This window comes from Apteryx mantelli, chromosome 30 (assembly GCF_036417845.1).
Source record: "Apteryx mantelli isolate bAptMan1 chromosome 30, bAptMan1.hap1, whole genome shotgun sequence".
NCBI lineage: Eukaryota > Metazoa > Chordata > Aves > Apterygiformes > Apterygidae > Apteryx > Apteryx mantelli.
The window spans coordinates 1146500-1174480 of record NC_090007.1 but is presented as its reverse complement, the minus strand read 5'-3'; the positions used below and the strand labels follow the sequence as shown (position 1 = coordinate 1174480).

General features: G+C 39.0%; 1 protein-coding gene across 6 annotated transcripts; it reads right to left on the bottom strand.

Annotated features, from left to right (window-relative positions):
* Nucleotides 1-98: 98 nt before the first annotated feature.
* Nucleotides 99-27788, bottom strand: DAZAP1 (DAZ associated protein 1). Of its 6 annotated transcripts, XM_067312866.1 has the most exons (13): nt 25578-25648; nt 21274-21314; nt 20682-20848; nt 20275-20340; nt 19512-19622; nt 16473-16521; nt 11856-11938; nt 8364-8517; nt 6821-6850; nt 6285-6425; nt 5448-5630; nt 3361-3449; nt 1010-1093 (listed from the first exon to the last, which is right to left on the bottom strand). In XM_067312866.1, exons 1-12 carry the CDS (start codon nt 25607-25609, stop codon nt 3370-3372), a joined length of 1137 nt encoding a protein of 378 aa, XP_067168967.1. In that variant the 5' UTR covers nt 25610-25648; the 3' UTR covers nt 1010-1093; nt 3361-3369. The 6 variants fall into 6 exon arrangements, with proteins under 6 accessions (XP_067168964.1, XP_067168965.1, XP_067168961.1 ...); XM_067312863.1 differs by lacking the exons at nt 3361-3449; nt 25578-25648 and adding an exon at nt 27637-27788 and having other exon boundaries at nt 99-1093; XM_067312864.1 differs by lacking the exons at nt 3361-3449; nt 25578-25648 and adding an exon at nt 27637-27788 and having other exon boundaries at nt 99-1093; nt 19512-19619.
* Nucleotides 27789-27981: the final 193 nt, after the last annotated feature.

Sequence of the window (27981 nt, the reverse complement as noted above, 5' to 3'; positions counted from 1 at the left end):
AGGATATGATTTTCAAGGCTGCCAATTGATTTCTCATGAAAACCAAAATTCAGAAGGAACTTTTTTGTAAAAAGAAAAAAAAAAAAATGGAGACAGGCTTGTGTTTCTAATCCAAATGTACTTCTCTTTATTCAAACCAGGGGTAATCACTGGTTAGTGCAAAATGCACCTAAACCTTTTGCCTGAGGGAAATCTACATCTTAACAAGGCCTCCGTTAACCCCTAATGAAATCCACAGAGGATTTTAAAGAGTTTGAAGCACAGATCTAACACTGCACTTCTTAAGTGACTCTGTGCGTCAACAAGTCTGCACCTGCCTTGTTACCAGTTCTATACCATCAGGTAACAAAAGCAAAATACACTCAGTAGATTTCTTTTAACTCCCAGAGTTTCTGAACCATCCGCCCCACCACTAATGTCAGGAGCAAGGGGGTTGCAACTTACCCTCACTTCCAACAGTGCTAACGGAAACCCTGTTTTAAATTAAAAAATAAGCCAGCATACATAGTAGAAAATTTCTCTTAAAAATTTCACAATCTGTAAATGTATATATTTTTTCTTTAAACATAAAAGTTTACAATATACGGTAAAACAAAGGCTCAGGAAAAATAATTTCAAAAAAAAGAAACCTGAAGTTTTGAATTAAAGCTGAAGACATTTTTAAAACCCTGTAGTTTGAACCAGTGACATTTTCTTTATTTGTGCTGATGGGTTAGAGAAAGGAAAATATTTAAAAACTGCAGTCCAAACACCCACAGCTTTGCCTTCAGAAGCCATCTCCCCCACCCCCCAAAAAAATGTTGTTAGGTTTTTCTTCCATCAAGTATGTGATTGTCACAAGTTCAGAAGTCTGGGATTCCTGGGTTCAGCTGGTACCAGATATCCCCATGTGGACAGAATTCCCTGATTGCCAGCACATGCTAGCGCCTGTAGGGGTGAAATCCTTGCACATTATGGTTCTGTCCTCGTCCAAAACCACTTCCTCCTGCAGGTGGGCCACTTGATGGTTGCACCGAGGGGCCTCCATAGGGAGGGGGTTGCTGGCTGGGATCAGAGAAACCTTGTCCAAAACCACTCAAGTCTTGTCCATATCCTGGGGAGAAGGGGAAAAAGGCAGCACAGTAAGCTTTCATTATCATCTACGCACGCACACACACAACAGCAGAGGCGCAAATTCAAAACCCAATGCCGCTCCCTCCCCACCATGCACAGCCTTAGGAAAAAAAAACACAAACACCTTGGTCTAACATGTTAAGATAAGCAGCTGCTTTCAGTTCTTGCACTTATCTGCATTCACATATAGAAGAAATAGGTAATAAACAGAAGTACTGAGCAGGTATAAAGAATGGTAGTTTTCGCTTTTGATAAAATCTTACCCAGGCTGGTAGTTAAACTATCATATTACTGCTGTTCAGATGTTTACGTAAAGTGGTTTGCTGGTTATCTGTCAATCCACTCCAAATAGCAGGTTCTTCTGCTAAAAACTAGCACTGGCAGTTTCAGCAGAGATGAAGATGTAACAGATGTTTTTCAGAAAATCTCACAGCTACTAAAACTGTAGCACCTCAGACTAACTGAACAGAGTTATTAGACTCAGACTTTCTACCGTCAATTTCACCATCTTCCCTGGGAAGCCAAAAACTTCCTTTGCTGAAGAGACACACTGGAGAAGGCATTCTTAAACTCCCTTTTAAAAAGTACTGCTTCCTGAATATATATTTTAATTAACTAGTCAGCCTCTCTTTCAAGAAAGACTCAGTTTCCAAAATTTGAACTGAAATACAATGGGGTAAAATTGGTAGAGCAGAATCCAGAAGACTGCGAACACTGCACCCATTAAATACTTTATAATGGAACCTTTGATCCAAAGTTGCCATTAAAAAGAACCAATGTGCTTCCCCTGAAACTTATTACACAGAACAGGCTAAAGCTTATTTGCGGCAAGTTCAAAGAAACTCCATGTCAAAATCTGACCCCTCTATTGCTACTGCAGAAAGTGGCCAGTACTTCTAACCTAGCAAAAGATAAGCAGCAATAAATAAGCAACAATAAATAAGCAACGGTATTGCCATTCTCCCAGATGTCCACTACCATGACAAACTGCATAAGGTTCTGTCAGTTTTAAATCTGAAAGGGAACCATATCTCAAAGTTTATGCTAATGTATGCTGTAAATCAACAATTCTCTCATTTTCCTCCCTCTACAGAATTAGAAGACTTCTACTCTCCTGTCAAACTGTCCTTCTGCCTATTCAGTGAGGCTGGGACTAACATTCTGCAACACAATCCGTATCAAAGATCAGATTTAGAATAGGTTTAGAGTAACAGTTGGGGGATAGGGAAAAAGGACGAAGATGAAAGACTTGCTGGAATTCTTGCTGCCAATATGAAAGACAACTAGATGTGCATTAAGAACACTGAGGAATTCAGAAATTTAATAAAACTACCTTTAATTAAATACAACTCTTAATTATAATAGTGGCATCAGTGCAGGCTGCTTTTATAAAAGATGGTATTAAGAATCCTAATTACTAAGTACATTTCTGCAGTTCTGCTTCTCTCTGTGCAGGCTTAAGCAGGTTTAACTCTCTTAATCCAAAACAAAGTCTCTTAGCATGTCTTCAGTATTTCAATTTCAAGCTCTGCCTGTCTCTCAGGACTTGCTACCACTAATGAGCCTTAAAGCACATCTATCACAGGCTTCTTCTATTAGCTCAAAATGCTAATCCAGTCATTTTTTCATACAAAGATAAGAAAGTAACCAAAAATACAATTTAATTGTATAGCAAGGGGTGGGGCTCGGAGTGAAGAGAAAAATCAAGTTATTCTCACTGTACACTATAGTGCTATGGCATATTGTAGTAGAAACCAGAGCTTTCAAATTGCTTATCACAAAGGAAGCCTACAGCATAAATCTGTACAAGTAAAGTACGTATTCTCTTGCTCCGTTTTCGTAATTCCTCTTACAGCTCTTAGATTGCACCAGCACTTCCCCACAGTGAAGCACAGTTCACCTGCTGTCACAGAGCACTCGCCTTTCTAAATAAGCTGTGCCAACCATTACAGTTACACTTTATTGCTTATGGAAACTGAATTCAGTTTGATTACACAGGATAAAACCTTGCTAATGCAACAACTGAGGAAGTAAACAGCAGCATCATTTGCATTTTAGTCATAAGTTTTCACTTCAGCCAGCTAACAAATATATAGAACTATATCGCCCTTACTGGCAAAAGTAAACATTTTTGAACCACATTACTTCCCCCCACCCTCTTAAAAGAAGAGACCCTGCAAGAAACACAAGTTAATTTCCCAAATGCAGATATATTAAGAGCATTGGTTGTAAATAGGCACCACCTACCTAGATCTCTCACTGCTCAGCCTGACCATAAGAGTGTAAACAAAGTATTGGCGCGTAGCCTGAAGGGTCTTGAGAATAGGTACCCAGCCCTAGTAAGAAATGAGGAGACCAGGGTGACGAACCCCAAGAGAGCCCTGTACAGAGATAATTTTTTAGGGTGAGGGAGACACACCCATGTTAGTGTTTAATTTACTAGTGTTTACATTCATCCTAGCTGTAAACATAGCAGCATTTAAGATGCTGTCAAGCCAGGACAAATCTGAAAATGCCACGACGATTAGATAACTCAGTGCCTGTTTAAAGTCTCTAAGTTTTATGCATTTATGTAAATACATGCAGATAAGCTAGACTGCCATTTGTACAGCAATGCTGCTAACTAATTTGCAAACACATGAGGTGCTGAAGCTCTTTTAAAAAAGTTTAGAAGATTTTACACGCAGCTTTATAAACACGTTGACAATTCTGTTGCAATATAGAATATTAAATACCCCTATCCCTGTTAGCACTCTTGTTCATAAGCAGTTTTCAGGCTAGGAAAGCACTCCTGAAGTGAGAAACTAACTCCACTTACAGTATTAACAACTAACCTTCTAAACCTCCTCACTCAAAATGCAGTACTACATACCTCTTCTTCCCTCCCCCCTCCCTCCCCACCCAATACTAAGAGTGTAACTAAAAACACTTGAAATGTTTCACTGGGAAATATGGTTTCTAAAATACGCAAAGGCAAGTGGTACTACACACGCCATATATTGGAACCCAAAAATTTTTTTACAATGTTGAAAAACAGATCCTTTTTAAACTTCAATCACATCCAGAATCTTGGCTACCTGCTGAGTATAAACAATTGTGTACGGGTTCGTATTTTATTTATAGGGTCCACCCTCCTTCAAAAAAAAGTCTGCAAAGAGACATGTTCTGGCAAAACAAGAAAAACTTCCTCTTGAGTCACAATGGCAAAACTTTCTATGACAGCAACTGTGTTTATAACATAACCAAATTTAAAAACATTTCAAATCCATCAACATAAGAACATATGCTTGCTTTATAAATACTTCTGTAAGGCTAACCTTTCTTTAAAGTCTTCTATTTTATGTTTTTTGGAATTATGAATAATATATATTCAAATAACTTTATGAAGTGTTCATTTCATAACAGTTTCTGCAGGCACTTTAAATGAAACAATAAGGCATGCACTAACATAACTGGAGAACTCATTCAGGTGCAGGAACAGTAGAGTCTTAAACCATGGGCCTTTTGCATGCTAGAAGTCAACTTCATAAAAATGACCAATTACAATGCCTTCAAAAAAGGGAGTATACCACAAACAGCTATTTGGACAACACTGCTTAAAGGAGGACTGGGTGGAAGAGCAAAATAAAAACTCCCAATTTTTATAGAGAGGAAGCAGAAATTTTAGTCAGGAGCACAAACACCTGTCTTGTAACTTTTTTTTTCAGTACAGTCTGCCTAGCTTAAAACATGCTGTATCAATGTCTTCTGTCAGCTATCTGAAACCGTTATCTGTACAGCACAATTAAGTACTGCCTAAACATTATATACTTCTGACAAAACTACAACTTGAGGTAGACAGGTAAGCAACAGGGGGCAAGGGAGGAAAAAGCATGCAGCTTGGATTCTTACCAGTTTTTACAGTCACCCTGTACTGCTTTCCTCTCAATCAATTCTATTCTACTCTTCAAAAGTTATTCTCCAATCTGTACAAACTCAGTTAAGTGGAAAAGTTGACTACTAGCTCCATGAAGCTATTACAGAAAATAGTTTTAAGTACAGACTCAGGGAGAGTGCAAATCAGTGACTTATCCTACCACCGCACAAGTCTCTGAAGACCTTTTCACAGGAAACAAGCAATGCCTTATAGTTAAGAAAATACCCTCTGGCCAGAATACTGGATGATTTGAGGATCACTTGAGAGCTGGCAGCTGGCATTCTCATCCTTTATAAAAGTGCCTTCAGTGTTAGTAAACTGTTTCTAAACACTGACTTTTTACCCAAGTATTATGATAAAAGAAAAGCAGGAAGGGGAGAGGGATCAAGCTGAGTTTATTTTACATGCAGTTACTTACCAAACTGACTATAAGGGAATTCTGGCTGAGCAGTTGGGGGTTTGCTCATGTCCTGAGTTGCCTGAGATGGTGGCGGTGGTGGTGGAAAAGCTAGTGGTGTTGCCCCTGGAGTGGCAGGTGGAGGGGGTACTCCAGGTGGGGCAAACTGGTCAGGTGGAGGAGGTGGAGCACCGTAACCAAAACCTGAAGCAGGAGAAAACAGAATGTGATAAAGTAGCACCAGGTACCAAATTTTGTGCATGTGAGAGAGATGGACAGACATGACCAGGAATCCACAGAGATCCAAGATCTTGGCCTTGGCAGCAGGGGGGAGATATCCTAAACAAATGGTTTCCTTACAGCAGAACAAGCAACTCCGGATAGCTTGGTGATATTTTCTGCTTTCTTTTTTTAAACCAGGTTTGTGACTAGCCTTTTCAAAAGGCAGCCTGAGGGGGTAGGTGCTCAAATCCTATTTACATTTCCAATGCCAGTTGTGACCTTAATTCCTTAAGCTTCTCTGAAAATCCCAGCCTGTGTCTAGCCCAGGTCACTATGCAGTAATCTCAACTTCTCTCACAGATGTCACAATAGGAGTACATAATAAATCTGAATTCTTTTAGCAATGCAGATTTAAACTAGAAAGCATAACATAAATTATTATTGCATCCAAGAAAAAAGTAACCCAAGTAACCGACAAAAACACTGATATTTGGTTATAGCTCAGAACACCCAGTCTAGCCAAAGCATCTAAGGGTAGATAAAACACAGAGGAAAAAGCTCAGCCGAGAGAAAGATGAGCAAAGGACAAACTGAATTCAGTAATGGATTGTACTCAAACTCCTGACCGTCACTTACTAAATGGTGGAGGGGTGCCATAGCCCTGTGGAAATCCTTGTGGAGGCGGGAATCCTCCAGGAGGTGTAGAGACTATGTATGAGGTAAATGGTGGTGGTGGTGGTGGAGCTCCTCTTCCTGGAGGAGGTGGTCCATATCCACCTAGAAAATTAAGAGAAACCAAGAACTAAAGCAGCTTAATAACAAAAAGTTGTTAAGTCAGCATTCTCCAGATGAGGTAAAGCTGTTTGGTAAATTTCAGACACAGTCTGGGCCTTCTATGAATTCTTACTTTGGGAAATACGTGTCTTCTGAGTATCCCTACTGCAAATAATTTCAGTTTAGAACGTAATTCCTGGACACCAAATTAACGCAGTTGGCAACAACGGGACGTATTTCAGCTCCCACTACTGATTTGTTAAGAAAAAACTCCGTCTTTTCCTGATTCTTTCAGGACAAATTACAGAAATCCACAAATCGCTATGAATTCTTAAAGGAACTGCACCCTCACTCAGTAGGATTTTGTCTATTAAACCAGTCCTGCATAGCCTACTTACCAATTGCCTGTCCAGCTGGCACCCACATCCCTAAAACAAAACAAAAAATTGATTTATACATGCACTGACACTGTATTACGAATCAGGAATGGTTTAGCAAAAGTTGAGCTTGCTCTGGGCAGAGGAATAGACTGGATAACCTCCCAGTGTCCCTTACATATTTATTTTTTATGGTCCCAGAAATGGTGTGTATGCAATTCTGAAAAGACTCTTAATCATTCAACAAAATGCATAAAACACGCAGCAATCCCCAAACTCAAATTAGATTCAGTGTTCAAGAACTGAGAGCACACCACATGTAAAACTGTAATAACATAAAAAATACCAAAAGACTAAGAATTGCAACAGGCTATACATCCAAAGCATTTTTAATACATCGGCTTTATCATTCAGTTATTTTTGAATTTTTTGAACCATAAACATCTCCTTTTGTATTTGTTGCAGCATTAAGATAGATAAATGCATTTAAGTTTTACATTAATCTTTCCCATAGATTGCGTATCACTTTCTCTACAAATAACCACACTGAAAAATCTAGTTTCTCAATTTGTGCAGTTGCAGATTAGCACATCTGTGCAGAATGTCAAAGCCTCAGCTGCAGCTTTCAAGTTAATAAGCACCATGGGGAAACAAGCAAGCCCTCTGCTGGGGTATCATCTATTGTAGCAATAGATGAAGCGGTGACACTCCCTTTCCCCCGACGGCTGAAAATTTCTCATGCATCAGCGCAAGCAAGTTCTAGTCTGTCAAACGTAACTCATTTATACCACTTTATTTCTCCATAAGTTATCAAAACAGTCTTTGGATGAACTCAGCATAGTTATCCTGTCTTCAAAATCTTGGGGGGGGGGGCCCCCCAGTGGAGATGGGGGGGGGTTATGGTAATCAAAACCAAAACAAGCAGCTGCTCCTTTTAGCCCTGAAGGGTTCAAGCTAAATCAAGAAAATTATATGCAGTAAGTGCTCCCCTGCACCACTGCTATCCCCATAGCTGCTTGTTATTTTTCCAGGCTACATTAAGCAATAAAATTCAAAGACAAGACATCCATTTTTCTCCCATCCTTTTCAAATTTTACTTATAATGTCCTCTGAAACTCACTTTAGACCTCATCACTGAAACCCCATGTTTCATAAAAAAAGTTTAATTACGGTCCCAGGAGGGTCCCTTTCCCACAGCTGCAGAGTCACAGCTTTCTCAACACCTTCTCCATATTACTGAAAAACACGCAGATTACATTTGGGGAAGGCAGAACCAAACGGAACAGGTAAAGCACTTTCTGGGACATTTGCTAGACTCGGCACAACCCACTGACTTCTGCCCTGTGTAACAAAGTTTTTTGGGGAAAAAAGTGAAGGAACAATCTCAGCAGTCCTTGGAAGGACTGATGCACAGAATTTTAGTGCTGCACCCAGTAATCCAGCACAGAGATAGCATTGATAAAATTGGAGATACTATCATTTGCTAGTAAAACCAAATTATCATTAGGTTTTAAAAGATGAGAATCTCATAGGACAGCGGTTCTGAGATGCCTAAAGAAAGTACCTTGAGGGCCATATCCTTGCTGCCAGGTAGGAGGGGGTTGACCTGCCCAGCCATTGGCAGCACTTGGCATGATCCTGCTTCCCCACTGACTGGCACCTGGTGGCCCTGGAGTTTGGCTTTTGCTATCACGAGGTTCTGCACGTTTCACCTCCACCTAAACAAACAGAGTTACCATTTAGGAGAAATGGTGTAGGTTAATATACCCCCCTTCCCCTCACACACACCCTTAATTACACTTAAGACTACACTTAGCATCTTATGACTTATGTCTAAGTACTTAATAATTAAACTTAAGGCCAGTAATTTAAAATGTTTCTCAGGTACAATATATATGATGGTAAGACATTATAAATCCTACTATTGAGGTATTTCAAACAAAACACATCCTACAAATCATTTATGTTCCATCATAGTACAGTATTCATTTGCTTTAATCTTAAAACAGCAGTACCCTCTTACAACGGCTCTTCAGTAAAAAAAGCATAATCTTTTAAATTTGTAGACTATTTTAACATTTAAGGCAGGAATTGCAAAGATGATATTTTCCATTAAAAAAAAACTGAGTAAAGAGTACGCTCTGAAAAAGGGTACTAATGCTTTAACCATTCAAAAGATGTTTGGGGTTCATTTGAAAGTTACAGTTTAAACCCACCCCATCTAACTACAATTTCAGTTCTGCTCATACCTGAGAAACACACATTTGTTTTTTCTTTTTTTCTTTTACTTAGATTTTATTTAAATGTCTAATGGAAGATAAAGACTTACCTTCCCCAGGCTAACGCTTAAAGAATCTCAGTTAACTCAAACAATGTCAGAGGGAATGGATGTGATAAGAGAATCTTACATTACATCTAACAAAAAAGTAAACAAACATGCAAGTAATAAAAATGGACAGTTGAGTCAATAAGAAGCAAATCTTCATACTGTGTTAAGTCAGTGACAAAAGCCTTCCTGTTTTTAAAATTAGTAAGCCACAGTGCTTAACTTATTTTATTCAAAGATAAAATGTCCTAGTGTTCCAAGCCATCGAGTAAGTGCATTTGACCTACTTAAAATAAGCTGCACATTCAATATAAACCTCTCAAAAAAATCCAGTTTCTGATTTAATGAAACACTCTCAGCACTCATGCATGCTGAATTAAAGTCTTTTTTATTTTATGATTAATTTTAATGGGTGCCAGAGTACAAAGAAAATAAATCTCAGTCATCAATGGGCCTGAGTAGTATGGAAAAATAAAGTATTCAGAATTCTTCCTGCCATGTCTTAAAAACCATTCATGTCAGAGAACAAACAGGAAATAGGCACAAGGCAAGGACAAAGCCCCCCACCCCCACCCTACTGCAGATGCCCCAAGGACATTACACATGACAGTAACCAAATCTCTGTCAGCTGAAGGCCCTTCTAGAGAGGAACCAAGGGAATTTTTCAAAGGACTCAAATTAATGAGTCTTAACACATTTGCCTTGAGGGAATTCAGTTATTGCTTACAAAAGCAGAGTCCTCCTTGCAATTTTAATTTTTTTTTTCCTTTTAACAACATACGGATTCATTTCAGCAATACCTTTTTAATTACCAAAAAGAAAGAGATAGCATTTTTAAAGCAGACAGTATTAGTCAATGAAGAGAGTGGAATATCAGAAGTTCATTAATCTATGCGGAAGAATTCCATTAATTTTTCAGTGCACATTTGGAAGCGGTGAACTGCCAAACTGAAGACTGGAAAATCCTTGTGCAATATTCATAGCATTGAGGCTAAAATTCTACACCTGCCTAAAATCCAGTTTACCCCCCAAAATGAGATGTTCTCCATTACTCCTATCTGAGGAAACACTGCATATTTCTGCTTTTGTTTGTCATTAAAAGGAAGAATAAAAGCAACAAAAAAAGCTGTTTCACTTTGGTACTGAGATTGTTTGGGAAACACTGGAGAACTCTGAAGTAGCACTGATACATTCTGAGAACTGGCAGCTTAAGAGGTGACATTTTGAAGGCTTACAAAGAGGTCTCCGTACTTTCCCAGAACCATTACGCTATCCTTTGTTCCTGTGTATTTTTAGCACGCTTTCTGGTATGACCTCTCATTTAAGTGGTTCTTGTAAGTTTGAGGAAATTTCAAGAAAAGATCAGAGGACGTACACAAGATATATTCATACACATACAAATGTAAATTTACTCTTGTCAGTACATCTACACACAAATGGGAGTGCTCAGCTGCTCAAAAGAGGAAAACACTAGTAATCAAGAACACACACACTGTGTTCTTGATTACATAAGCACACTGCTTCCTTTGCTTTATTTCCATTTACTAAGAAATTAGCCCACCCCTCAACCCCAAGACATGTTCTTAGGAATAAAAAGCAATCTGTTTTGAATAATTAACCATACAAATTGCATTGATATGCAAAAACATTTCATCTGCCAGCTAAATAAATGCTTATGAAATACCAAAATATAAAGACTTTAACAGACAATGCAAAATTTTACATTGCAAGAATTTAAGAAAAAATGACAGTATTCTTGGGTTTCCTTGAAATATCTTCACTCTAAGTTTAACAGTTTTAATGCTTATTTTAAAAATTCTGGATAAGCTGTAAAGCTACAAGGACTTATCTTTTACCAGAATTTCCTGCGGTTAACTTTTTTTTCAGAAGTTATGATTTTCCCTATATAAAACTTACGTGTCCTCCAACAATTTACTTTTGCTTTTATTTTTTTTCCACAGGTATAAGCATGTTCCTTGCTGAGTAACATCAAAGCAAGCCTAAATGCCTCCCTATCAAACATCCATTTGCTGACAACACAGTATGAAGATGAAACAACCAGAGGTCACTTAACTGCATTGTGGTTAAATACTATATAGAGTACGTGGGTTTGTATCAAAGTTTCACAGTAAGTGACCCAATTTTTTTTTAAAAAACCAATCCTTCATGATGTTTTTCTCTTTTGAAGTACAAGATTATATAAGTAGATTGTCTCAAATAGCCTCGAAATTTGAATATCAAACACACATCTGAAGGAGTGGTATCTTAAACCAAGCCTTGAACAACTCAGATTTCACTGGGATTCAGAGTTTCGAACAGCTGGGAACAACAACTAACTTCTATCCTTGCACGTAAGCAGCACATGGCAGTGCTCAAAACGTGAGCAAGTTGTGCTCAATCAGAGCAACCCCCAGGTCTGTAGCACAAGGCCTCCCCAATTTGTCAAGGGAAAAAAAACAAAACCCCAAAACAAAAACCCCAAAACCTACCAGCCTAAGTTCTCAGGCTTTCAAGATCTAGGTCCCTTCTATGGGCTAAGGCACAAGCTAACTGCTTCTCTTACCTGTTTTAAGCAAACTCAGAAGACTTTCCCCATCTTCACAGGCAAAGCCTTGAATTTGGATTTACACTCTCTCCTGCTTAACTAAACAAACTTTGTTTGCCAGTGAAATTGTCAGTTGCCCAAGACTTGGTTCTTTCTTAAGGTAAAATAAAACTACAACTACACACTTTTTTGCCCATGATGTCGTGAAAATGCATGTTGACAGCCTGGTCCACTGATTGTTCGTCCTCGAAAGTAATAAATCCAAAACCTAGCCAACGACGAAGAGTGAATCAAGGTAGCAGGGTGTTGTGACACAAAACAGGATGATGAACAGTATTAGGGGCGGACCAAGGGTTCAAGCAGGGGTTTCAGATAACCAAGACTTGTGTTAAATTTTCAAAAAAAAAAGTCAGTCTGAGAAAATTTAATGGATACTGTCTATAATTAGGCAAATAATGCCCCATCTTGGTTTCACACATGCAACCTACAAACTGAGCTAGTTAACTGTTTTTTAGCTTGATTTTATTCCTAACCCACCTGTCAGGAGATGGAAAAAAAATGCTAGTAGTCCTAAGTGTAACTGTGCCACATGATTAAAAACAAGGTATTTGTGGACAGCAGATTAAAGTCAAGCAACTTTGCTGCTCCTGTCTTTGAATCAGAATTAGGATACCAAGGAAAAAACCTATCCTATCCGTTACCCAAAGCTGCAAAGCAACTTCCTCCCATCCCTCAACACACTCTTTCAAATTAGGGAATATTGCCTTGGAAAATAAGAGTTACTTTTGAAATGGAGTTGTTAAAGCATGAAAAATTTTACCACTCCATGGATGAATGAGAAGCTTCAGAAACTAACAACCTAGATCAGAGGTTCTCAAGTTTTTCCACATCTTATTATAGAAAGCACTTAAGGACATTACTCCTTCCAAACATGGCATCCTCTGGCAAATAAAGAAGAGTTGCTTATATAGAGCACAAGACTTACTGTTATGTCTCTCAATCTAATTTATTTCTCATCCCTCTTGCTGCTTTTCTCTTCAATACGTATGTATACTTTCCAGCCCCTCTTTTTGCTCAAGACCTTGCTATGAACTGCTCCAGATCCCCAAGGGTGTTTCACTCCCTTGTCATTTATGAGTAGCCCTAGTGATGGCAACTCAGCTGGTTCCTATCTCCAAGTGGCTTTTTACAAGACAGTGGGGGAGGGGGGTGTGATGCCTGTAGAGGATGCTGGAAATAAGACAAAGCCACGTGATTAGATCACTTTTTGCAGTCACCCTTTGAGAACCACTGCATTAGGTTGTAGCTGCTGACACTGCCGAGAGAGTGGCAAAATAGTGGTTAATTTCACAGAACACTGAGGCTGGTTCATGCCATCAACCACTCATTGCTGGTGTAATAACCAAATCCCAGGAAAGGTAGGAATACATGCAGTACATAAATTGTGCCATTCTTTAGATTAGCTAAGGGTAGAGCAATAAAATTAGAAAGAAAAGAGGTGCGGCATCAAAAGCATATGGAACATGGGTGCATTTCTGCTTTTCTGAAACCCAAGATTTCCCCCTTGGTTTGCATTTTGCTTTGCAGCTAGTGCTGACAGCAGCCATATATTGCTCTAAAGCGTTAAACAGAAATACATTATCTATAACAGTTAGTGTCTCTCTAAGCTTATCCAACTGGGTTGGGTAAGCCCAAAGAGCCTATTGTAGAGAAGGTTTATATATAAAAAATACACAAAGATACAGGCCAAAATAGATTCCAGCAGGTCAAATTCTGCTGTCAGCAACAAGAGCAAAAGACATCACTAAAATAAAATAAAAAGGAAAAAACTTAGCATTTCCCACACACAAGAGACTGGCAGTATAAACGAAGTTTTGTTGATCTGTGATGAAAGCAGCCTCACAACTGAGGGCAGCATTTCATCACAATATATTTGTCTGAGGTTAACTAGAATTCTAAGTATTAGAGCAAAAAGAAAAGTATTAATATTAAAACACACATTTAGTATTACAGCATTCTATCTAAAAAGACATGGGAAAGAAAACTGATGGATATCATCTGCACATGAAGGTTGCTCCTTTAGCTTTTTGCAGAGAAAATTCAAGGAGGGGAGTAGACTGAGGTATTGGGACGTGGTTTGGAAAGGGAGAAGGAAGGAGAAGAGGTCATTGAGGAAGCCAGTAAAGAAAAAAAAAAGCATAAAAAAGGGCCAAGCACCACAAGATAAGGAGCAGTGAAGAAATTAGAATACAATACACAGTAAAATTCCAGGAGCATGAAACTTGACAAATTTTAAATACTGTAAAAGTGACAAAGTATATCATACAGTAGCTTTATTTTTTGAAGAACTTTATTGAAGACTAGAGTAACAAATTGCATTTAGAAGGAATCCAAGTGGACTAAAGAATAGAACAATAAAACTGGATTGGAGCTAACAGGAGGAACAGAACACAGTAAGAACCTGTAAATTACTTCACTGTTGTTGGTTTAGCCAAGAATAGAAAACATGAAAAGCAAAGACTGCAACAAACAAAGCTAATATTTTTTTTAAGGTGCAACAAGTTTGGCTGTGCTTTCACTTGGACTCAGAAAGAATTCTGATGAAATATAGCTTGCAGGAGAGCTAACCTGAGTAGGTGAGGGATTGTGAGCAAGCAGAAACAAGGCTTGGGTACTGAAGATACAAAATCACCTCAAGTGTATCACTGTAGCTCAGACAGTAGCTGAGGATCTGGTTCCCAGTGTCCTGGTAAGAAGCTGAAGGTAGAAGAAGATTGCTACCAGGGATTAGTAAACAGGGCTAATTTTGCCCTCCTCCTATCAGCAAACTAGTAAAATGGCATGCAGTAAATCTGTTCAAAATGTAAGGATGGTAAAGTTAACAGGAGGAGGCAAAAATCAGAATGATACGAGTGGAAAATGGCAGTGAAGTGGCCTTTTAAAATTTAATATGTAGTCATTGAAGGCATCACATTCAAAGGACAAGTGTACAGACTGAACAGCATTCTACCTATAACAGAAGGCAGAGTAGAAAGAGAAGGCAAGATAAAATGTGTTCTGGGATGCACAAACAGGAGTACTGAGTATAAACTGAGAAATTTTTTCCTAGCTTTCTCTGAGAGACTAGCAAAGCCTTTTTGGAGATGATGGCTAGTTACCACATGATGAAAAGTAATCTAATAGAACAAAAATGAAAGAACAGGATTCAAGACCACTGTTTAAGAAGTCAGAGGAATAAAAGAAGAATATTCTGCAGTACATTGCACCCTTCAATGACTGAAGACAGGCAGGTTTTCAAACCTGAACACATCTGTCATTTCTGCTTTAAACTACAATTTTGTGAGTGGACCAGAAGCCTTCTAGTACATATACGCTTTTTTTTTTTTAGTAAAGCTTTAAGCAGGAGAAGCCATTAATCCAGACCACGCATGACGTTTTAGTACCTTTTTCTCAGAGGCTGCAAGGCTGGGATAAGTATTACAAAGATACAGATGATGCAACAATTACTGAAGTATTTCAAAACCTTAGCCACAAATTATACTCAGATGCACTTATCTTGGTCTCCACTACCTCCCCTATTTAAAATGAGATGCTCTAGAACATTTAAATGGATGAATTTATGTTCTGCTTAAATAGAAGACATCTGTTGAAAGAGGATTAAGATAGCTAAGGCAAGAAAACAAAAAACAAATATATTGAAACTTCGTTTACACTCCAATAAAAGACAAAGCCCGTCCCTCCTCTGACTGTGGAACTGGCCTGTACCTCTGTGATAAATTATCACCTAGAGAGAAGAAATCTAAAGAGATATCGTTAATCACAGTCAAACAATTCACAGAGAGAAAAGAAAAAAAAAAAGAAAAAGAGAACTTACTTAACATTACCATACTTTACTATGAAACACTTAAATATGTCACTAAGGATGTATGTCTAAATTAAAAATAAAACTAAGACTTAACAGCTTAATAAATATGAAGTGAAGAATATATTCTTAATAATGAGTCAGAGGAGAAATGAAAGTTCAGATGGCAAACTATTCTCTAGCATGTAGAACATGCTACAAGGTGGTCAGTGCAACTAAGCTTCATGTACTTTTAAAAATATTGCCTCTTAATTGTCAAACAGATGACTGATGCAATGAAAGGTGGATGACATGAAACTTGCTTCATATTTTGACCAAAGGTTACAGACTTGATTAAATAGCCTAGTGAAACTTCCAGCTGATTATTTTTTTTCCCCTTTAAAAAAAAGCAGTCTAGCATACAGGCACTACATGCCCCATTCAAAATACACATTTCAAAAGCAATTTTATGTAATTTTAAGAAGTGCTTTTCTTGAATTTCAGGTGAAGCCATTTAACCAAAACAAAAAGCATTATGGATGGATTCTGTTCTAATCTTATGTTCAGAAATACTCTGAACTGGAACACCATCACCCCCCATGCAATTACAGACATCAACATACCTTTAACAGGAGGAAAGTCAGTTTGCTGATTTCCCCCCCACCCCCGCCAATAGTACCTTAAACCACAGGAGTGGCTCAAGTATCAAATTTCATTCAACTAAGAACCAGCAAAGAAACAAAAATGAACATGAAACATCTGACTTTAAATGCACAGATACCAACTGAAGCTGTAGATGAAGTGTCTATACTTAAAGTGGTATTTGCCCAGTGAAGTATTTTTTTTCCTGAGGCAACACAGAAAAAAAAAAATCTACCTTTTCTGATGGTGTGAAATAGTTTGCCATCTGACTATAGGAGAGTATGAAGAAATTTCAAGGACAAACTAGATCAGCCTTTACCTCGGGGCCTCTGTTTCTCTGCGTCATAGATCATTACAACTTCAGTGACCTGGAAGAAAGAAGAGAAATTCTACTAACTATGCTACCAGGGGAGTGTTACAAGTAGTTACTACAGGCTGGTTTCCCACACTCTGTCCACAAAGTGCAATTAAATGCTCAATGTAGCCATCGATACCAGTCTGTCATAGCACAGTGCAAATAAATTGGAAATGTTGCTCTCTGAGTTCATCTGTTCTAAAAAGCCCCAAACACTGCTACATTTTTGCTTTTTTAAGGTCTCATCACACTTCAGATTTTAATCTAGCATTAAGGTTGTTAAACTGTTTATACTCACACTATAGCCCATAGAAAACCCCAAAGGTATGTTATTCAACACTCTATTCATCAGTGTAACTTCTTAAAAGACTACTTTTTCAATTTTCATACATTTTTACCCTCACCCTGAAAAGCAGCTTTTACTACAAGCACATTAAAAAATTTGCCCAGCTTTTCTGAATTGCTTACTTGCAAAACAGTGTGGGGCAGAGTACCAATTAGAAACTGATGCCTTAGAACATTTTTTGTAATGCTATTTAAGCTACAGATGATCAGTATCAGCATGTATTTAACTATATTAAAGAACCACAAACACAAAAAATAGGAACTGCAAGTTTTTCAAGGACTTAGTACAGCTCAAGACTTGAACAACTACTTTATGTGACAAACGGCCCATACTCAAGTTTTAAGTCAAAAATGAGCAAGTATCCAGTACAGAGAACAGGTGCACAGCAGACCAATACTTCAGTGATGTACGCTTGAATCTGTCTCCTCAGTGGGCTCTCAAGCCAACAGACTTCTTGATTCGTGAGCCAGGGTCTACTCTCCAAGACAGAGACAAAAGCATGAGCAACGCAAGAGGACAGCTTCCCAAAAGTGTCCCCCACAAACTTAAATGTGTCAATAGTAACTCAAAAAAAAAAATCCAATTAAACTCTGCAGAGTTATCATGCAAAATTCAAGCAGAATGCATGGAGTCCCCACTTCGCACTGAATGCAAAGCCTAGGACAACTGTACTCTACTGATAAGACTGCTCTATTTTGCAATTTATAAAAAAATACTGGAGTTTAAAAGATATTCCAGGGATGCACAACAAGTCCAGTTAGCTAGTTCTGTATTGTCTTGTGTCTAATATTTAACAAAACTGCTTCTTTCTCAAAAATGTTTTCAGAATAAGTATGACTATGAGCTATAATGTAAACAAAAACAGAGATGCAGTGTTTATTTCAAAGGCAATCTTAAAATAGCTCAAAGACCTTTAAAGTTTACAGATGCAGAAAAGCTGTCATAAAATGCATATGATCTCATAGAATCATATCTTCACCTTAAAGTCAATTTCTCTTTGAATATTTTTACATGAATCCCCTGAATTACCTTAAAATCTGATGCAAATCCACGTTTTACTGACAACTGAAAAACATACTTTTCAAGTTCTTACACCACACATACTCACTTGAATAGATGCTACTGGATGCTAAGGACTGAGATTTATCCCCATTTGGGGCTTAACTGAGTTGTTAAACCATGTGGCAGTGCTAGACTTCCCCCCCTCCCCCCTTTGGATCCCCCTCCTCACATAGGTCTTATTTATCAAACAATTCCCATCTCTGAGAATCAGAAGCTGCTTTTGTCTCTTCACTGGGGTGGCCACATAACATCTAAGATCTCCTGCTTCAGAGAGACTTGAATGAACACAACTCATTAAGAACGCTAAATTGACTTCCCAATTTCTATACTATTGTTAAAGTTCTACTACTTACTTTTAAAGGCACTTACACTTAATGGCTGCTGCCTTCTATAATTGGTGGAACTTAACCCTGTATCTCCCAAGCCATCCAGAGGTCAGAATTGGAAAGCCATAAGTCTGTGAGGAAGAGCCTTTAGAAATTATGCTCCACAACTGTGGAACATGCTCCCCATTTTTATTTATAACACTCAGTCTGTTGCAGCTTTTCAAACTAAAGAAACAGTTGTTAGCCATTGCCTTTTATAGGGTTTTTGTTTTTTTTTTTTAAGATCTTAATCAAATTGTAAGTACAGTACTGTTGATATCCACTTGAAACAGAATCAACAAATCCTTTGCTACTGCTAAGAAGAGATCATAATGGTGATTTTTTTGACTTTTAAACTCAAAAGAAAATACCAAAAGCCACTCAAAAGATGGCAAGCTCACTCCCATTGTATAGTAAGATTGTCTGAGTTAAATTCAAGATCGCCAATCTAAGTATTTGAATTTTCTTTTTATTCACAGCCGAGTTCAGCAATTTCGTTTAGCAATTTACCTTCTTAAAGGAAAAAGGGGAACAATAGTAGGGATAAATGGGAAACTAAGACTAACCAGAAAAAAATCTGAAGATATACTTCTCTCAGCCTGAGGTTATAAAATGAATTAAAGACAGTTATATGAAGAGCAATAACATGAGTAGTTTATCATTTGTTTGAATGAAGATTGTAGGGACAGAACAGAACTCAGCTGATTTCAGATGATGTTTTAAAAGCAACCAGTGTTATCAAAACAATGGCAGGAGACTGCAAAATTTAGCTTATCTGCACACTTAAAGAAAAGGATCTTAGACATAAGCTCAGTGAAGTATTTACTGTTCCAAGGATTCAACAAAAAGTTTTCATAATCACAGAGCTGTAAGTTAGGTAACAATTCAAAAGAGTAATAACTATTCTCAAAGGCAACTGAACTAAGGAGGGTTCTTCCTTCACAAGATGGGGACAGAGTAATGTAGCATCAGGTAGACTTAAACTAGAGGAGACAGAAGATGTAAAGTAAGTTACGTGCATCAGAGCAATAGATTTTGACAAACAGCAAGAGATACTTCAAGATGATGAATGGTTACTACGCTTTATCACAAAACACTTCGCTATGTCACTGTAGTAGCTTGTATAAATTAAACCAAAATTTGACAGCTCGACAAAGTCTGAGAAAAGGCAGTGGGGAGGGAAAGCCTCTTGTAACCAATTGATAAATGCCATCCTTCTGAATGACTCACCACTCCGAATTTCTTGAAGTATTCCCTGAGCTCAGTCTCGCCACAGTTATGAGGAATCCCACCAACAAAAATTTTATTTGATTTATTGTTATCGCTCCTGGATCCTTTCTGCTAAATCAAAGAGGAAAAAAAAAAAACAATCAGAAGGACAATTAAGTTGGCTACTTTATTCATTTTACACTTAAATTGACTTGGGGGGGGGGGGGAGAGCAATCTCCAGGCTTGAAACCTACTACTTGTTAAAGTGAAGGAACTGCATGTTCTAAGTTTAGAAATTTAGTGTTTCCAGCTATAACCCACTCTTTTCTTGGGAAGGTCAGAGAACTAGGAACAATATTCTGAGGCCATTTACTCACTTTCTAATGAACTCATATTAACCTGCAGGGTGCAAAGTAGGCTAAAAGAGGATCTCAGTCCTGTGAGTGGACTTCCAGACACTTGTTTCAGAATTTGAGGAACTCAGCCAAAAGTATTGATGATAGAAAACAAAAACAAACAAAAAACCCACCCCACACATCACCCTGAGTTTTGATCAGCCATCATTAACCCAAAATGTTCATGAACAATTGTATTATACTTGCAGTCTTACAACATCTAAATAAGAGTTATTTTTCAGAATGACAGTTTACATTTGAGGCCTGCACACTGACTCTCAATTTTAAGATAAGGATATAATCCAGATGAATTCACTTCAACTGCTGGAAGCCTAGCCAAAACTTGGGAAAGAGGTACATATCAATGCAACAAAAGTTTCTTTCCTTACCCATCCTTCCTTCGGTCGTGTCCTTTCTGGTTGCATCCCCCTAGGTGTACATGGCTTTGGATCAATCTGGAAGAAGTTGCAGTTTGGTAAGTTCTGAGCTTGCAGAACATTTTGTTCTATAAAGTTATGTTTAAGGCAGCCAAAGACAGCTCTGCTAAAATTCAACTCCTCTGATAAAAGCCATCCCCATACATTGCCTTACAATGTGATACAAATCACTGAGTTAAAGCTGTCTTACAATAAATAATTAAAACTAACAGCCAGATAACTTTTACATTATCCAGCCTGCAAATAAGAAGTTACAATTTAAAACAGATCTTTGAAGCAGTTACAAAACAAAAAAACAAAACCAAACAAACATCACCACACACAACCAAACAAAAACCAAACAACAACAAACAACTTACATTTCGGCCATCTAACGTATGAGGTCTACTGGCCAGTACTGTTCCAACACAGTTGGGGTCTTTAAATTTGACAAATCCAAATCCTCGAGATTGGTTTGTCGTTTTGTCTTTCATTATTACACAGTCTACAACTTCTCCATACTGGGAGAAGTAGCTCCGAAGAGTTTCTGTTAGAAAAAAAAAAAAAAGATATATTAAACAGAACCAGATATTAACTTTACCAGGCTATGTTCCTAATTATCTTTTAAAAAAAGATTCAATTTTACTTCCTCTAAACAAATGGTATATACTTCTTTAATTCCATTCAGGCAAGAGAAAAGTAGCATCCTAGTAAATCAATGCCCTAATAGTTGTCATTTTCTAATGAGCTGACAAAAACTTCAATACAAACACTAGTAGAAAATATAAAAAAGTAATTAACATACTTTCCCATTCTGTACAGAAAATTTTATGATTTAACACAGAACAGCAATAATCTCATCCAAATTTTCTTTTTCCTACAACAGCATTATCTGATGAAAAGCTAAATACACATACAATATTTTGTTCTTCATAAAGGATTGGCTCAATGACTGTAGAATACATAGCTTACCTTGCGTTGTACTCCAGTCCAAGCCACCCACAAACAGTTTTCTGCAATTGAAGGTTGAATAGGGTGAATAGGGTGCTACACAGAAGATGCATCATTTTATGTAACAAAGTCAGCTATTCTGAATAGCTCTGGCAGTCCTGAAGCCTCCAAAATATACTGTAAGGCCTATTCTTCACTAGAAAGACACTATTCTTTGCCACAACTACCTTCTGTTTCATGAAGATTCACATAAAACTCAGGCATTCATTTTATGTACCACAAGCATGAACAGAGGATTGTACGCTTATTACAAGAATACATTTTATTATTTTATGAAAAGAGATGACAAAGACATCAGAAAAGCAGAAGTTCCTCAAAGTTCTTATTTCTAGGTATTTGAGGAAGCAGGGTTTAAGAAATCATTATAGCAGCCAAAAAAAACCCCAACATACAACATCATCCTAAGTACATTTACCTGCTCTTTTGGGGCAGAAGCGAGTTCCCGCACAGAACACTTCACAGTTCAGAATGTACTATGTATCACTGAAATTTATTGAAAAATGATCCAAGAACAACTTTATAATGAAGTGGCTTTACTGGGTTAATTTTTTTTTTCCTATCCCTCTTCCCTCAAATCCAAAATGAGATGCCTGGACTCCTGACAAGGCTTGGATCATTAGCTCCAAGTTACTTTCCCAACTTCTCTTAGCAACAGAACAAACAAGCAGCTGCAGAGTCCACGCAGTTCCAATTCAAGGACCAAAACAAAACTCATGACTTCCGATAAAGCAAATTCACAGAAAACCAGATAGTTTAAGTAACTAGTTCCATTCACTATTTGAATCCCAGATTAATGATCAAGAGGTGTGTATGTGTTAGGCTCTGAAACTGAGTTCAAAGAATAGCAGTTTGGGCCCTCCTACATCCGTTTGCTACCAAACATTGAACATTATAAGAAAGATAACCGACAACCTAATTAAGTGAAAAATTATTTTGCTGTTCGGGCATACACCAGCAGTGCAGTTACTAAAGCCCTTTGTAACATGTATTGTAGCAAAAACAATGCCAAATGCTAAAATGTACACGTTTGCTGTTTTCATCTCCTACATTTAGAGGTACCAGCATACAAAAAATAATGTTAACAGTTATTAAACTTATTTTATACCAACTTGAAAGCACTAAGCAATCAAATGTATCTGCCCTAGAATATGATTTGGCAAATTTTCATGTGCCTTATGGTCAAAGCCCAATGAGAATCACAACTAAAAGAAATTAAGACTCCACAGTAAAGGATGCTGAACTAGATGCAGTAATTAAAGATTCAGGCATATACTATACTTTCTATACTTCCTTTTCTACCCAATTATACAGTTAGAGAATATTGAATTTCTTCCATCCTCAGATGAAAAAAAAAAAGCTTAAATTAGCCCTCAGGCTTCCTTCCCCCTGCATTCTCCAACAAAGTAGTGACCTGGTAAAGAAAAGTTCTCAAATTGCTAATTAAAACAAAAACAAAACTTCATCCATTCCTTTTATGTGTTACTTCTTCACTCATCTAGAAAGACAAGTCAGATTTACTTTTGTTTACCATCATCTTCTAGTTAAATGAAAGCAAAACTACCAAGTCCAAGCCTAAGATGGCAGGAAAACTTGTGAGGCAGGCACTAAGTAACAGAATAGCATTAATTCAGTAACTATTTGTGAAACCATCTTACAATCACTAGTTCAGAGATATCTCTAAATATACTAGAAAGTCATGGATAAGCCTGAAACACACACCACACTTAGGACAAATCTGAGTCAATACAATCTTCTTTAAAAAAAGGAGTCTAAATCTGCACCCCATATCATGTTAGAGCATGCCAAAGTACTTGGATAAGCGTACAGAAGACAAGCGGTAAAATGCTAGACTGCCTGCTTTGCAATTCTTTATCAACTTTATTTTGCATGGAAGTTTTGTCCCACCCTAATTTACTCTATAATTAAAAGTTATTTCAAAGCCAACTCAACATTAGGCCCTTTTTAGTAAGAAGCACCAACTTAAGAGCTCTTCTCTTAATAGTTTTACAGGTCTGTATATAAAAATGCTGAGATAGTTTATCTTTGTAGGATGCCCTCTATTGCTTTTCTTCTGCTTTTGTCTTCTACTCTCCTTCAGACAGAGTATAACTGCAACTGAGCTGAGGGTGAGAAAACATGTACCTTAGAAGGGGTAATTAAGGTGCTCCCTTTTTCATTCACAGCTAAGAAAAACACTGTCTCAATGAAAAATAAACTTAACTTCTTCTCACCTGGCTTTTTTCAGAAGCACCTAACTGCAGTAAGAAAATAGCCGCTCCCTAACAGCAGTGGTCATCTTAACTATGGCTAATTCACAGAACATCAGTCAAGTGAAAGCCTTGCAACTAGGAGCTCCTGGGTAGCAGGGCAGCTTAAAGAAGAAACCAGTAGTCCTTTTTCACTTTGATTCATTTTTCTGTGACATTTCATCATATAATGACTGTAATGCAACAATCAACAATGAATAAAACAATGTCTTAAGAGTGCAGGTTTACTACATATGAAAATAATGGATGACTAGATTTAATATTACATGCTACATACAAGTCTTGCTCTATCTAGGCAAATTTTATTTCTAAGTCACTACTTGATAGATGACATAAGCCTCATCCTTCCAAAAAAAGGACCAACTGTTAAGCACAGATCATCAGAAGGTCCTCTTAAGCAGTGCAGAAAATAATTTAAGTGATAATATGCAATGGACAGTACAATTTTTGTATTGTTGTAGAAGACATTGGCTGCATCTACTCTTACATTATCACAATGCATCTGATAATAGCACAAGCAGAACATAAAAGCCATTATCACCCAACACTTTCTGGAAGCAGGACTACTTAATACAGATCAAGATGTCCAGTCCCCACACAACCATTTCCATTCCCAAACTGCAACAGAAACTGAACAAGTTACATGAAAGTCTTTTCTACTTGCATGTTTCACAACGAGAAGTTTTTCATAAGGTAGGAAAACTCCCCCTCACCTCCTGTCTACTGGCAACGATCTTGTTTGCGACATGGGTTTGAGAGAGCCTATTCAGTACCAATACATTTTCAGCAACAGGTCGTTTTCTAGCAACAGCAAAACAGAAGACTGCTCTTCATCCAACACAGACATCACCACACTTCCTGGTAGCCTCCACAACTGTCCCTTTCTTATATTTCATCCCTGCATACAGGACACACACAAAGTCTGTTCTTTCTTGTGCTATCAGTTTTAGGGAATGGTAAGTTCTGCAAAAAATAGCTTTGTTTCCTAATAACACAGAAAACCTTAAACTCAATATAGCATTAAATTAGCTATTTTTTCATGCAGCTCATGACTATGGGTTAGCTGTTTTCTTGATCAACCACAGGTTGGGATTTTTTTTTTTTTTAACTATATTTGACAGTTTGGTACATAAGATCAATTTAAAATACCAGCTGCAGTTCTGACAGAACATCAAGCTGTCTGCAACGAAGAAAGATTCCCTGCAGTTAATGGTCATTGAAACCTCCCAATTCCATTATTAATTATTTGTAGTCACCCTACCTACATTTAAACAAACAAAAAAACAGGGTTTCCTAAGGTCAACTACTGCAGCTGTATGTAAATACATCGCTTCTATTTATATGCATACTATAGAATGCCAAAAGTCAGGACCATCCTGGCCTTCAACTCCATGATGGATTGGTTTGAATCCCCTGAGCAAATGCAAAATAGTTAACTAATCCACCTGCCTAATACAAAAACCTAGAAGCAATATTATGGAAGATAGTTGTCCGAAGCAAGACAGTTGTATGAAGTAATAATGCTAGATGACTGCTCGTTTTCCTCTGTTCAGCTTATATCACCAACCTGCTCTTAAGGTCTTAGGTACGCTGCCTCCTGACCTTCTACAAAACCTTTTGTTCAAGAAGTGTACAGGCTGGTAGTTATTAAAATTATGCCATCAGCTTGAGTCTGCCGAGATCACTGTCCTCATACCTACTTATACCACCCTCAGAAACGCACACCTCCACAAAGCTACATATTTATAGAAAATGTCAGAAGGATGCTACTGTCCATCCTCAACTGAATTTAAAGCAATTCCTCAGTATGAGCCCGATGAGAATACAAAACACTAGCCAGTTCCTTTGGACAGAGCTTTCTGAGATTTTACACGCTATTTTATCCAAAGAGGGCATGCATGGTAAAACATGTGAAAAGAAACCAATAAACAGAGTTTATCTGAAGAAGCAGCTTTCATCACAAGTGCTCAGTTCTACAGTGCAAACTGGAATAATTACTTTTCAGAAGTTGCAGTACATAGAGCAGGCATTAATGAAGTCTCATCAACCCATGTTTTCCACTTCAACAAGTTTCCTGTCAAAAGTTTGCTTGCCAATTTATTCTTTTTTCCCATAAACACATCTGTCACCGAAACAGTTAATTTCAGAATCAGTAAGAAAGCAGGCAAAGATATTCAAAAGGAGCTGAAACTCACAGAAGCACAAACTCTTTGCCTAGGTAAAATTGCCTGCTGATTAATATCTATCATTTTTCTTAGCACAGTTCCAGTGAACTACGTCCTGTAGCATATAACAATCTCGAAAGCAGCATTTTCTTTAATTCACAATAGGTCAGTACTAATTACAGTGAACAATGTTCATAAGTCCCTACATACTCATCTTAACAAGACAGCAAGGCTTATAGCCCAGGTAGATTTTTTAATTTTACTAGCTTATAATTTATGCCTAGAAAAGAAGTTAAATTTACAACTACTTATCAAGTTTAAGACTTATATCTTACTGCAGCTTTCAAAACAGAACTTTCCTCACAAGTACTGGCAGCTGCCTAAAACTGCAGCTTATTCTACGCTTTCCGCTTTCCTTCTGAGCACTTTTAAAGGAGAAAAAAATTAACATCACTGCTTAAGATCTAGTCCCTTCAAACCAGATAACAACTCAGAAGGATCAAAATCCAAGCAGTCCGCAACTCGGAACAAGCCTTGTAACAAGGCTCGTCCAGGATGAAAGCTAACAATATTTCATTCAATATCCTGCAGTCTGCACTCACCTTCAAATCTAGAACACAAGTATACAGGAGCGTACCTATGGTGTATCGCATAAGATAGTAATTAAGGCCCAGGTCAAAAAGTAATAATACTTTCTGAACAAAAACTACTTTATTTAACATGTCCCATGGTATATTCATTGCCTAAAGTAACAAGTTATTTTCAAACCAGCTATCTCACATCTTGCATTTTTAAGATTGTACAGAATTAAAAGCAAGCACAGTAAACAGCTTACCGTTTGATATACTAGACAGCATACAAACAAGACTAGTACATATATACCGTAGTTTCAAAAAAGGTGACCCGTTATGATGCCCCTATTCAGTGCCAAAACTTATTTCTTTGTAGATAAACAGCCAGTACTGTTTTTAAAAGGGTTTTTCTTTTGCTCTTTTGAGTTTTACAGAGCCAAGTCTACAGTCTTGTAATTTAAATACTATTAGGTTTTGGAATACGTCACTGAAGTACAATAATACCAATTACATCCTAGAAGAACTAGGACTATACCAGGGTTATCTGCTTAAATAACTCACAAAATCTCAGGAAGGCCTTCAAAGTAAAATCAGAAGGTTTTTTTTTTTTTCCCCGTTTGAAATTTAGCTTCATCCCAAGGACAGCTAATAAGGGTGTTATCTCTCAGGGAATGGGAAGTTTAAGAGAGCAGCTGTGCGCAGCACAATGGCTCCTCTCTGCAGGGCAGGGCAGGGAGGGAAGAGACAAGACTTTTCGTTTCAGTCTTTGTCCTGCCGCTCTTCCCCCGAGGAGCGAAGGTCCCTGGCCCCGGCCGGGAGCAGCTGGCCCTCAGCCCGCTCCTTCGGACAGGCGGAGGTTACGGGGAAACCCTGATGAGTCACCCCCCCCCTCCGCCGTTGGGGCAAAGTCACTCGCGGGTTTTCACCCCCTTTTCCACATCAATGGAGGGGGGGGAGCCCCCCACGAGGAACGGGGCCCGGCTCCGGGGGGCGCCGGCGGGGAAAAGGGCCGCGCCCCGGGAGCGCCGCGCCGGTGACCTTGGGCCGCGCGCACCTGCCGCCGCCGCCGCCGCCGCAGCAGCCCGCGCGGGCCGCCCGCCGGTCACGTGGGGACCGCTCCCGGTCCGCAGGGACCCAGCATGGCGGCCGGGCCGGCGCGGGGCGGCGGGGGGGGGGGAGAGCTCCGCCCCGCCGGGCCCGCCGCAGCCTTCACCCCGGGGGTGCGGGGGGAGGGGGGGAAGGAGGGAGCCGGACCCCCGCCCCTCCCCCCGCCTCGCGCCTCCTCACGAGGCCGCCTCCCCCCCCACACACACTCCTCACCCGATCTCGTCGGCGCCTCCCACGCTGTTCATGGCGGCGGCTCCTCAGCGGGATCCGGGGCCGCGCCCGGCTCTTCCTCCGGCGGCGGCGGCGGCACCCGCGGAAGGTCGCGGGCTGCGGGCGGGCGCTCGTCGCCGTCCAGCCGTCCCCCGCCCCCCCCCCCCGGCGCTCCCCGAGCTGCGCAACGGCCGCCCCCGGCCCCCCCCGCCTCCCGCCGCGCGCTCGCGCTCCCCTCGGCGCCGCCAACCGCCGCTGCGCGCGCACCTGCCCTCGCTACGGGGTCTCCGGGGCCGCGCCCAGGGAGGGGCGGGGCCTCGGGGGCGCGCGGGGCACGACGGGAAAGGC